General features: G+C 35.5%; 1 protein-coding gene across 1 annotated transcript; it reads right to left on the bottom strand.

The window, feature by feature from the left end:
- Positions 1 to 1147: 1147 nt before the first annotated feature.
- On the bottom strand, positions 1148 to 2086 carry LOC102860322 (olfactory receptor 6C74-like). The gene has a single exon (XM_006884000.1). It carries the CDS (start codon positions 2084 to 2086, stop codon positions 1148 to 1150), a length of 939 nt encoding a protein of 312 aa, XP_006884062.1.
- Positions 2087 to 12258: the final 10172 nt, after the last annotated feature.

Genomic DNA, 12258 nt, shown 5'->3' with positions numbered 1-12258 from the left:
ATTATTAAATGTCAATTAAAAAATAAAAGTAGATTCTAAAGTAAAGCAAGAAACTAGATTTTCTATTTTGTGGATGAGAATATTCAATTTTGAAAAATTGCATCTTACATGCATTTTTAATGAAAATAAGTAAACACTCATGTTGCAGACCAAGGGTAAAGTATTTTTATATTTATTAATAATGAGACAGACTACCAGGAAAGATATAGAACAAAGAGCATGCAATACAAGGGGCCAGTAGTTCTCCTGACTTAAGGCCTCAAGCCATGCCTCTCTGGGTATTTATTGAGAATCATAAGGAAGGTAAACAAAGTAAAATCAAGGAAGTACAAAACAAAAACAAAGGATCATGGGGAAGTCTTCTGCAGATAAGGCCAAGTTCCTCTTTATTCTTATCTTAGGAGGGAGGGATTCAGTTAATACAAACTAAGAACAATGTTGACTCTTAGGGAATGCCTTAGTGCCACAGGGTGACCTTCAGCTTGTATTAAGCCTCCCTCATATCCTGGTATAGCATTTGATCCATTATTATTAAATTTAGTATTTGGTTTCCCTCACAGTCATGTTGGTAATGGTTAATTCATCAAAGTTCAGATTACAAAAAGGAATAATTATTATTTATTACGTATAAAAATTTTTAGAGTTAGAAACTCATTTGTGAATTCTGTAAATAATATTAATGAGAAATAAGTAATATTTAAATATGAGTTGTGAACTAAACTTTCAAATACAAAAATATCAATGGAGTTTTAAATAATATCAAAACATGTAAATATTCCATTTATTATAAATGCAGCACTTAGAAACAATAAATTTCTCTAAAAGTTAGCAGAAATTAGTTTGAAGTATTTAGAAAAGGGCTGGGTTGAGTTTTTTTTATTTTTATGGGAAAATTATACATATATATATATATATATATATATATATATATATAATCTCAGAAACTTGATAATGAAGACCAGAACATGTACTAAAGAAGATCCGTGACTATAACCTTTAATATAGATTACACCTCAGCAAAAGGAAAATTAAAACTTTCAAAATTAGACCAATAGACAACATTGTGACAGAGTATCAATTCAATTACAGAGAGGCCGAGTTTGAATAAAACTGATATTCTATTACTTATGTTACTTTTTTCATATATTCATTTCTTTGAAAAGGAAACAATTCTATGTACCATGTTAATAAAGGCTTTTTTTACTTGTTGGTTTCTTAAACTGTAGATGAAAGGATTCAAAAGTGGTGCAATTGAGGTATTGAGTAATGCAATTCCTTTATAAAATGATATTCTTTGTTTGACTGACGGTTTAACATACATGAAGATGCAACTGCCATAAGAAAGAGAGATTACAATTATGTGAGAAGAACATGTAGAAAACGCCTTTTTTCTCTGACTAGTTGAAGGTATTTTGAGAATTGTCAGAACAATGTAAGTGTATGAAATAATCACCATTATTATTGTGACCAAGAGTGTCAGTGAGGCTGAGATGAAACCCAACATCTCAAGGACATGTGTGTCTGAGCAGGCAATCTGCAGGAGGGGCGTAGTATCACAGTAGAAATGATCAACAATATTAGAGGCACAGAAATCAAGGTTTAGACCTAAGAGAAGTGGAACAAAGATGGTAAAGAACCCAGCAACCCAACAGCTGAGGACAAGCTGTATGCAGATTTTGCTGTTCATGATGGTTGTATAATGTAGAGGTTTACAGATGGCCACATATCGGTCATATGACATAGCTGCTAGCAAGTAAAATTCAGATGCTCCAAGAAGGAAGGCAAAAAATACTTGAGTGACACAACAATCATAGGAAATCGTTTTGTCTCCAGTTGCCATGATAACTAGCAGCTTGGGAATACATGTAGTAGTATAGGAAATTTCTAGAAAGGAAAAATTTCGAAGGAAAAAGTACATAGGAGTCTTGAGTTGGGTATCCAGCAGGGTGAGTGTGATAATGGTCAGATTACCAGTGATGCTTAACAAGTAAGTTAGAAGCAAGAAAATAAATAATACAACTTTCCATAGTGGATCATCAGTCAAGCCTGCCAGCACAAACACTGTCACTCTTGTATGGTTTGCCATTAGAGTCTTCCGACTCTTACCAGGTCTAAAGAGGAAAAAAATACATAACAAAAGCAAAACCAATTCAAGTTATGCTCAAGTTCTAGAAAAGAACAACCATCATAAGCAGTGTTTAAGTTTCAGATAATATAAAATACAAAACAATTGTTTCAAATAAAATAATATAAAAAAATGTATTGCTAGCTAGTCAAAACTGACCTATATTTGACTCTTCAATGGGTAAATTACAGGGGAAAAGATTTCTTGTCTTTCTCCCATGGAGCAGCTGATGTATTTGAACCCCTTACCTTTGGGGTGACAGCATAACTCCATACCTACTAGGCCACCAGAGTTCAGCCAAAATAATAATCATTTTACAGATGTTGATGCCAGTAAGAAAAATTACTTACATTTCTAGAACACAGAGATAGAGAACTAAAATGAACTTATAATGTTATTAGAGAGTAAATCACATAATTGATAGTTTTTTAGTGAATAAATTAGGGAATTTTATAAAACAAAGGAGCTCTGTTGGATGGTGTATCAAGTATTGCACTATTACCTGAAACACCAGTAGTTTGAATTCAACCACTGCTACATAGGAGAAAGATGAGAAGCCTCTTCCTATAAGAATTAATAGCCTTGGAGATGTATTGGAAGATCATAGTGAGTTGGGATTGACTTCACAAAGTATATTTTATTAATCATGGTAAAAGCACTTTATTTCATGATAGCAAGCAAGCATTGAGGATCAATTAAAACAAATAATCATACCAAATTTGTATCTACTTTCACAGATATATCAAATATATGCACTTTAGCATACGCATACATGATACACAAACTCTGGTGGCTGAGGAAAGCTTTGACTTTTATATCTACTCTTTTACTCAACTAATCAGACTCTACTGGATGATTCTGGTCTAACTTGCTTTCATGCCTAATTAGATTAAATTTTGTTGTTATTGTTGGCTGTCACCAGGTCGATTCCAGTACATAGTGATCCCATCTGACAGGGTAGAGCTGCATCATAGATTTTTCTTGGCTGTGATTTTTAAGGGGGCAGATTTCCAGGTCGTTCCTTCCAAAGATTGTGTAGCATATTTGCATCACTAGCCTTTTGGTGTTGAATCACTGCCACTAAGACTTCTCCTGGTTTTATAAAAGTGTAAATGAAACAGGATAAATTGTTTTATTTGCTGTTCTGATTAGTAGTTCCATCCATCTATTTCTGTCATTCACCCCCATTAATACGATTTTATGACTCACGTTACGACATATACCCCATTAATACCATATAGCGGGAGAAGGATGGGCAATCCCTCCTGTGCAATTAACTGTCTCTAAAGCCCACCTAGAGCATCAGCTATGGGTTTGTTACAACTTGATGCTACGCAACAACAATACCGTACATACCCTATATTAATCTGGGAAACGATATAATACCCCAGCACAAAATCGGTAAGAAGTCTGGAAATTTTGATGCAGATAGGAAACAATCAGATGTTAAGGGATAAGGAGGTTCACAAAACAAGGAGAGCATGAAAATAAAGACATAAACTTCTTTTAAAAAGATAGTATAATGAATTCTAGGGGAAAAGGCAAACATAATCAAAAGTATGTACAAAAGTAAGTAAAATCTTATAAAAAGAATGTTTAATGACCTTTCTTTTCCATGCACTTCTCTACTTCTTATATGATTCCCCATGATCTTTGTTAAAAGAACACAAATGCAATTTTGAGATAAGCATGGCCTAAAACAGAAGAATATTTGGTAAATTTCAAAGTAAAAATGAATCATTGCCAATAGTGCTGAGACAAATTTCAATAGGCATATATGATACTATTATAATGAGGATGCTCAAATGTCCAGTTGGCCAGCAATTTAAAAAGTACTTACTAATAATTATCCTTAGTAGTATATGTATATAAAGTAAAATGTTGTGTACTGTGAGTCATCATCTACAGCCGACCATCCAGAGAATATCAGAGACCATAAATCACAAGAGAAGATTACCCATCTTTTTCTCATGGAGCAGCTGGTGAATCATACACTTTGAGATTGGCAGCAAAATTCTTTGCCATTAAGCCACGAGTCTCTCAAAGTGAGAAAGAATGAGATTGCTGTTTTTATTGATTGCCATCGAGTCACACACCATGAACAAAAGGCCTGAAAGCCTTCCACAACCATCACCATTTATCATAGTTCAGTTTCCAGAGGCATGCTATTTAGGAAGTGGATGCCAAAAAACCCCCAAACAGTTAGATTTGTACAACTAATAGATTAAAGAGGGAGTTCTGGTAGTCTAGTGGAAAGAAATTGTGATGCAATCCCAAAGGCATGTGGCTCAAACCCACCAGCTGTTTCACGGGAAAACGATGGGCAATCTCCTTCCCTGTGATTAACTGCCTCTAAAAACCCATTGGAGGGTCAGCTATGTGTTGGTTCAGACTTGACAGTAAACAACACTAACAACCACAATATGTTAAAGTGCAGTGGTTAAGACTCAAGATAGGTTGTTTTCTTAAAATAACATTTTTTTCCTTTTTTTTCATTAATTTTAATGAAAGTTTACTTGAAGAGACTGGATTTCCATTCATTCATTGTTGCACACTTTCCTCACAGCCCACCCCTCCCTCCAGTTCACTTTTCTCTTTGAAAAGTAAAAAAAAAAAAAGATTCTTTCATTGTTATATAATCCCCCCCACACACACCCCAATACACTCCACTATGTAGCTTTCATTCTGGGCTCTACTCATGACAATAATACCTAATCACATATCCCTTTTAAGCAGTTCTCTCCCATACCGATTTCAATGCAATGTACATTATTTAACCCCTCTTTTCTTAGTTTCCTCCCTAACCCCAATGCCAGTGTCAGTCCCACTTTACAACAGTGGCATTGTGCAGTATTTGTCCTTCTGTGACTGAGGTACTTCACTCAGGATAAGGAAAATGACAAAATTCTGTACAATAAATTATAGGCCAATTTATAGTGAATTACCTCAAAAGAATAATCTATAATGAAATTCTCCTCTCTGTGTAGCTGTATCATCAAACACATAAAGTTATTATATTTTTAAGAGAGGCATTATGTTGTTGATCGTCATTGAGTTGAGCATGACTCATAACAATCCTATGAATAAAAGACCTGAAGACTTTCTATAACTATCATCATTTCTCAAAGTTCATAGTTTCCAGAGGCAAGGCACTATATATAACAGTATTATGTTTGTTTATGATAAAAGAATTTTCACTCTATGCAACAGTCACTTATTTTAAATGTACACAAACACACAGAAATAAATATATAAATGCAACTGGGACTTATTTGTTAGTATTATCTAGTGAAGTAGAAAAGTGCACAGGAGTAAAAATAAATTTTTCTAGGTCCTATAGTAGAGATGTTGGAAGGAGGAGTGGCATCCACTTCCATAACAGTTTGCCTCCGGAAACCCTATGAACCTGGAGAAAGGATGAAAGGCACCCAAGCATCGAGGACTCTCCTTCATAGGATCGCTATGAGTCACCTGCTACTTGACAGCACTTAACAACAACATAGTACAGATGAAACCATGACACAAAGTATTATTGAAGAAAATGAAGTCTGAAGGATAACATAGGGCATCTACTTAAATTTATTAGGGGAAAAAATTCCTATGAGTCATGCTTTTAAAATAATTTATGATCTGGTGGCCTAGTGTCAAGAAGCTGTGCTGCAATTCCTAAGGCACAGGTTAAAATTCAGCAGCTACTCTGCAGGAGAAGGATGGACAATATTCTCCCATGTGATTAACTAACTGCCTCTGAAAACCCACCAGAGGGTTAGCTATAGGTAAGTTCTGACTCAACAGTACACACAACAACTGTGTCCAACATCACCTATTATTTATACCAAGTAGTATTACATTAATACTCATATTTCAAAACTATGAGTTCAAAGCTATAAATGCAATTATGTTTAGTTGCCTTGTTATTTTTGTTGTTGCTATGTGCCTGCAACTCATAGTGACCCTACGTATAACAGCCCTAAACCCTGCTCTATCCTGTGACACTGTCTCTGACATACTCCATTACTCCAGTCACTGAATCAAGCCATCTCATCAAGGGTCTTCCTCTCCTGCGCTGTCCCTCCACCCTCCCAAGCATGATGTCCCTCTTCAAGGACTGGTCCCTTCTTGCAACATGTCCAAAGTATGTCAGATGAAGCTTCAGAATCCATAAATGACTTTTGAACATGTAGATTTTTTCATAGTGAATCATTGAGTACCATTCCTCATATTTCACCTTTTGTTTAAATGAATACCAAAAAAGTTTGGAGGGAAAGAATGCTAAATCTTTCATAATCTGAAAAAGGAATTAAATAAAATAGTTGTTATTGTTATATGCTAGTGAGTTGGAATAGACTCATAGGTGACCCTCTGTCAGGTTTTCAGAGGCTATAAATAGAGAAGAGATTGCTTATTTTTGTCCTACAGAGCACTGGTAGATTTGAACCACATACCTTTGGGTTGGCAGCACAACTCCTTCTTACACACTAGGCCACCAGAGCTTTATAAATAGAACAGTAGTCAGCTGAGTATATCTAAGAATAAATACTATATTTATGTTTTAGAAGCACAAATATTTTTATGCTCTGAGACACTGACCATTCTGTCATATTTCATGTAATATTTCAATAAACCTTCCTTAGAAAATATATATACACAGAATCTACAGACAAAGTTATCTGTGCTATAATATGTAACATTTTTATTATCATTATGAGCAAAACACACAGATCATTCATTCTTTCCACAAGGATATAATTTTAACACATACTGTATAATTATAATTTTTACCTCTGAATGTCAATCTTAAAAATATTTTGTCCATTACTTAATTATACTTACCAGTATAATAAATTATTTATTTAACAGAATAAAGAAATTATTATTTAAAACCAGTATATTAAATTATTTAACATTCTTAATATATTAAAAGAATTCTTTCCAATTTTAATCACATGCATTATAATCCAGTGTGGTCTGTGTAAATGAAAAACACTTGATCCTATGGAGCATTTATGATCTCTGTGCACTGTAAGAAAATAACTAAAGATTATGGAAAAATCCCAAGGGTCTCTGAGCATCAATAACATCATTTCCCAAAAGATCATCCATTTATATGTTTGCACTTGTGAAAGTGTTCACTGCAGAATTTGAATATTTAAAATTACATACATATTTATATGTTGCTAGGTGAGGCTATTCCTTGGAGATGGCTATCCTGGTTGGAAAGGTGGAAAGACAGTGAAGGAGAAGAAGACCTTCAACCAGGTGGATTGACACAGTGACTTCAGTAATGGGCTTGAGTGTGTCAGAAATTGTGAGGCTGACATGGAATAAGACAGGCTTCAAATTAAATTGTTCATAGGGTCTCTCTGAGACATAATAAACTCGACACCAAACAATAATAACATATATACATACACATATATGAATAATATATGATATATATTTATAGAATATGTATTTAACATAATGTTGTTGTTGCTATGTGCCTTTGAATCACCTGTGACTCATAGCGACCCTATGCACAGAATTGTGAACCATGCCATATCCTGTCTCCAATACACCTACCCCCATTATCCCAGTTGCTGTATCAATTTATCTCATCCAGGGTTTTCCTCTCCTACATTGTCCCCCCATCATCCTAAGCATCCTTCTCCAAGGACTGATCCTTCCTGGAAACATGTCCAAAGTATGTGAGATAAAGCTTCAAAACCCTTGCCTACAATGAAAAACTTGGTTTTACTTTTTTTTTTTTAGCCCCACAATGCAAAAGCATCAATTCTTCCTTTGTCATCCTTAGTCCAGCTCTGTAAAGCATAGCAAGTAGTTGGGAAGAACATGGCCTGGTCCAAACACACCTTTGTCTCTAGACTGACATCATTGCTTTTCAACACTCTGGAGAGGTCCTTGAGAGCAGATTTTCCAACATAAATAGTCTTTTCATTTCCTGACTGTTGGTGTCAAGAGTGTTAATTGTGAAACGGAGCAAGATGATATTGTTAACTCTCTCTCTTCCAAATTTATCATGATGCTGCTAATTGACTCAATGATGAGAATGTTTGTTTTTTTAATGCTGAGCTTTAATCCGTATTGAAGATTACAGGCCTTGTTCTTCTTCAGCAAACTCTTCTGGTCCTCCTTAGTTTTGGCAAGAAAGGTTGTGTCATTTTCATAATGCAGTTTGGTAATAAGAGTCTTCCTCCAATCTTGATGACATGTTTCTCCTCCAGACTCCCAAACGGTCTGTTCAGTATATAGATTAAAAAGTATGGAGACATGATGCATCCCTGCCAATGTCATCATTTCTGATTTTGAACCATGCTATGTTTCCTTGCTCTGTTCGTATTGCATTGAGCAACTCTCCATTCAGGGACTTCTCCATGCTACTGAAGAGCAATAATGTCAGTTTGAATACTAAGATGTGCCTAATTCAGATTATGGTCTTCTTAATCACCTGCTATGCACCAAAGAGCTAGAGAGTGAATAAAGATGACAGAAAAAGAATTGATGTCTTTGAGCTGTGGTTCTGGAGAAGATTATGGAATATCCCCCAAACTGACTTAAAAATAAAGACAAATAGATATGTTCTGGAAAGGGTGTGGCCTGTGGCCTGAGTGTTCCTTGGAGGCAAGGATGACCTAGCTTCATCTTTCATACTTTGGACATGTAGCTAGGTGACGATGTTCCTTGGAAAGGAATATCATGGTTAGAAAGATGGAGAGTCAGTGAAGGGGAGGAAGACCCTCATCTAGATGGATTGATACTATAACTTCAGCAATAGGATCTGGTGTCTCAGAGACGCTGAACAGGGTATAGGGCAGGACACATTTCAAAATGGGTCTTCATAAGGTTGCTATGAGTTGTACTCAATTTAGTGGTACCTATCAACAACATATATGTATTCTAAAAACTTTTTCACAAAAATATATACACTATTAGTATATATGTATATATAAATATATATTTGCATATTTTATGGAGCTTTGATATGTGTGTCTATTACAAATATATTAAATATACAAGCATACTTATCTATTTCAGGGAGCTCTGGTGGCTTAGAGATAAGGAATAACACTGCCAAAGAGATACGTAGTCCAGATGTATCAGCTGTTTCATGGCAGAAAGATGAACTACCAACTTCTCTGCTATTTACTGTCTCCGTGTGTGTGTGTGTGTGTGTGTGTGTGTGTGTGTGTATAAACAACACTTTGAGAACTAAGGTGCACCGTAATCAGACCACAGTCTTTTCAATCACTTGCTGTGCTGCTGAGAACTGATCAGTGAGTAGGGAAGACAGAAGAAGAATTGGAACCTTTGAAGTGCAGAATTGGAGAAGAGTACTGAATATCAAGGACTGGTAAAAGAACAAACAGGTAAGTGTTGGATAAAGTGAAGCCAGAGTGCTCCTTGGAGGCACTCTGTAATACTTTATCTCACATATTTTGGGCATATTGCTAGGAAAGGCTCATTGGAGAGGGACATCATACTTGGGAAGGTGGAGGGACGGCGAAAGACCCTTGATCAGGTGAACTGATACAATGACTGCAGCAATGGGTTTGAGTATGTCAGAGATTGTGAAGTTGGCACAAAACAAGATAGGGGTAGTGTTCCGATCCATTGTTCATAGGATGGCTATGAGTCATACTGACTCAATAGCACTCAGTCTATATCTATCTATCTATCTGTCTATCTATCTATCTATCTATCTATCTATCTATCTATCATCATCTATCTATAAAAACTCTAGTGGCAATACTTTGCACTGCAATTCTAAAGACACTTAGTTCAAGGCCACCAGCTGCTCCAAGAGAGCAGCTATCTCCTCGTACATGATTAACTGCCTTTGAAAACCCACCTGAGCATCAATGATGGGTCAGTTCCAACTGTATGGTACAGAGCAACAACAATTACATATATTTAAATATACAGATACTTTTATAATTGAGATTGAGTACTGCATTAATTTATATAGTAATAAAAGATTAACAATACAAGCTGTAGGGCTTAGCCAATCAAAAAAAAAAAAAATAAAAAAGTAAACCACTTATTTCACACTAGAATTGTAATTAGCAATATTCCATGGGCATACGAGGTAAACCTTTAATACCACTATTGTTCAAATATATGCACTAACAAAAGAGAAGGGAATGGATAATTTCTAACAACTTTGCAGTTGGAAATTGATTGAACATGCAACCAAAATGGGTAACTGGAAATAAAAAATGGAGAACAAGGAAGAAGGAAATTACTTAGAAAACATGAATTTGGTAATAGAAATGAGGCTGGATATAAAATAACAGGATTTTGTACAATCAATTATTTATTAATTGCAAATTAATTCTTTTTAAAGAAGCGCAAACACTGACTATACAGAGTGACCTCATCTGATGGTCTGATCAGAGATCAGATTAATCACCTCTGTAGAAAGAATCATTAAAGAAGATCAAAATCAGCTGTGAAATCTAGACCATGTGCTGCATGTGGAAAAGACCAACAACTACTTATATGCAAATTCAAACTGAAGCTAGAGAAAACTAAAGCAAATTAACAAGAACCAAAATTTGACATTGAGTCTGTTCCATCTGAATTACAAAATCCTCTCAAGAACAAATTTGAAGCCTTGAACACTAATGAGTGAAGACCAGAAGAGCTATGGGAGAAAGTCAAGAATATCATTCATGGCAAAGTTCATTATGAAGTCAGAGGAGGAAGACACCAATACGGATGTCAGAAGAGACTGAGTATTGTGCTAGAGCACCAACAAGTCAAAGCAAAGGGAAGAAATCATGAAATCAAGAGGCTGAATAGAAGATTTCAAAGGGCAGCTTGGGAAGACAAAGGAAAGTATTAAAATGAAATATACAAAGAGCTGGAGTTAGAAAATCAAAAGACATGAACTCGCTCAGCATTTCTTAGTTGAACAAACCGAAGAATAAAGTGAAGCCTCAAGTTGCAATACTTAAGGATGCCATGGGCAGAATATTGAATGATCCAGGAAGAGTCACTGTAACAAAGAGATATGGCTGAAACAGAAGAATTTCATTAAACAACATATGATCAAGAGGCAATAGTGATGAAGAAAGACTTTCAAGCTGCTCTGAAGACCTTGGCAAAAAACAAGGCCTCAGTAATTGATGGAATATCAGTTGACATATTTCAACAAATAGATGCTGCCCTGGAGCTGCTCAGCAGATTGTACCAAGAAATCTAGAGGATTGGGATTGCATTGAACATGTAGATTGCTTTTGGTAGGACTGCCATTTTCACATTAATGAGTCTTCCTATCCATGAACAGGGCACATTTCCCCTTTTCTTTAGCTCTTTTATAGTGTCTTGAAGAAATGTTCTTTAGTTTTCTTTGTACAGGTCTTTTGTATCTCTATTAGGTTCACTCCCAAGTATCTCAGTTTGTGGTTGGCTACTGTAAATGGTTTTGCTTTCTTGATTTCATTCTCTGAGTTCTCTTTGTTACTGTAGAGGAATTCTAGTAATTTTTTTATATTGCTCTTATATACTGCCACTCTTTTGTTAGAATAAGCTGTTGTTGTTGTTGTTGAATCTTCGGGTTTTCTGTGTACACTATCATCTGCATATAGTGACAGTTTAACCATTTCTTTGCTGATCTGGATGCTTTTTATTTCCTTCTCGTCATATTGCCCTAGAAAGCACTTCCAGTATAATATTGAAAAGAAGTGGTGATAGTGGACATCCTTGTCTGCTCCCTGTTTACAAGGAAAATGCTTTTAGTCTTTCTCCACTGAGAATGATGTTGGCTCTTGGTTTTGAATATATATTTTTTTTTTGTGTTGAGACAATTCCCTTCTATTCCGATTTTGCTGTCTTTATCAGTGGTGAAGTTTATTTAACAGTGCAGCAAATAATAGATGTTGGAGAGGAAGTGGTGAGAAAGGAACTCATATTTTGTTGGTGGGATTGTGAAATGGTGCGACCATTCTGGAAGGCAGTTTGGCACTTCCTCAAAAAGCTGAACATAGAAATTCCATATGATCCAACTATTCCACTACTTAGAATATACCCTGAGAAAACAAAAACAGAGGCACAAACTGAGATTTGTACACCAATGTTTATAGCAGCATTATTCACCATCACAACAACATGGAAAGAGCCCAAATGTCCAA

This window comes from Elephantulus edwardii, unplaced genomic scaffold, assembly GCF_000299155.1.
Source record: "Elephantulus edwardii isolate Elephantulus edwardi_28Jun2011 unplaced genomic scaffold, EleEdw1.0 scaffold00030, whole genome shotgun sequence".
Taxonomy (NCBI): Eukaryota; Metazoa; Chordata; class Mammalia; order Macroscelidea; family Macroscelididae; genus Elephantulus; species Elephantulus edwardii.
This window is presented reverse-complemented; position numbering and strand designations above follow the sequence as displayed.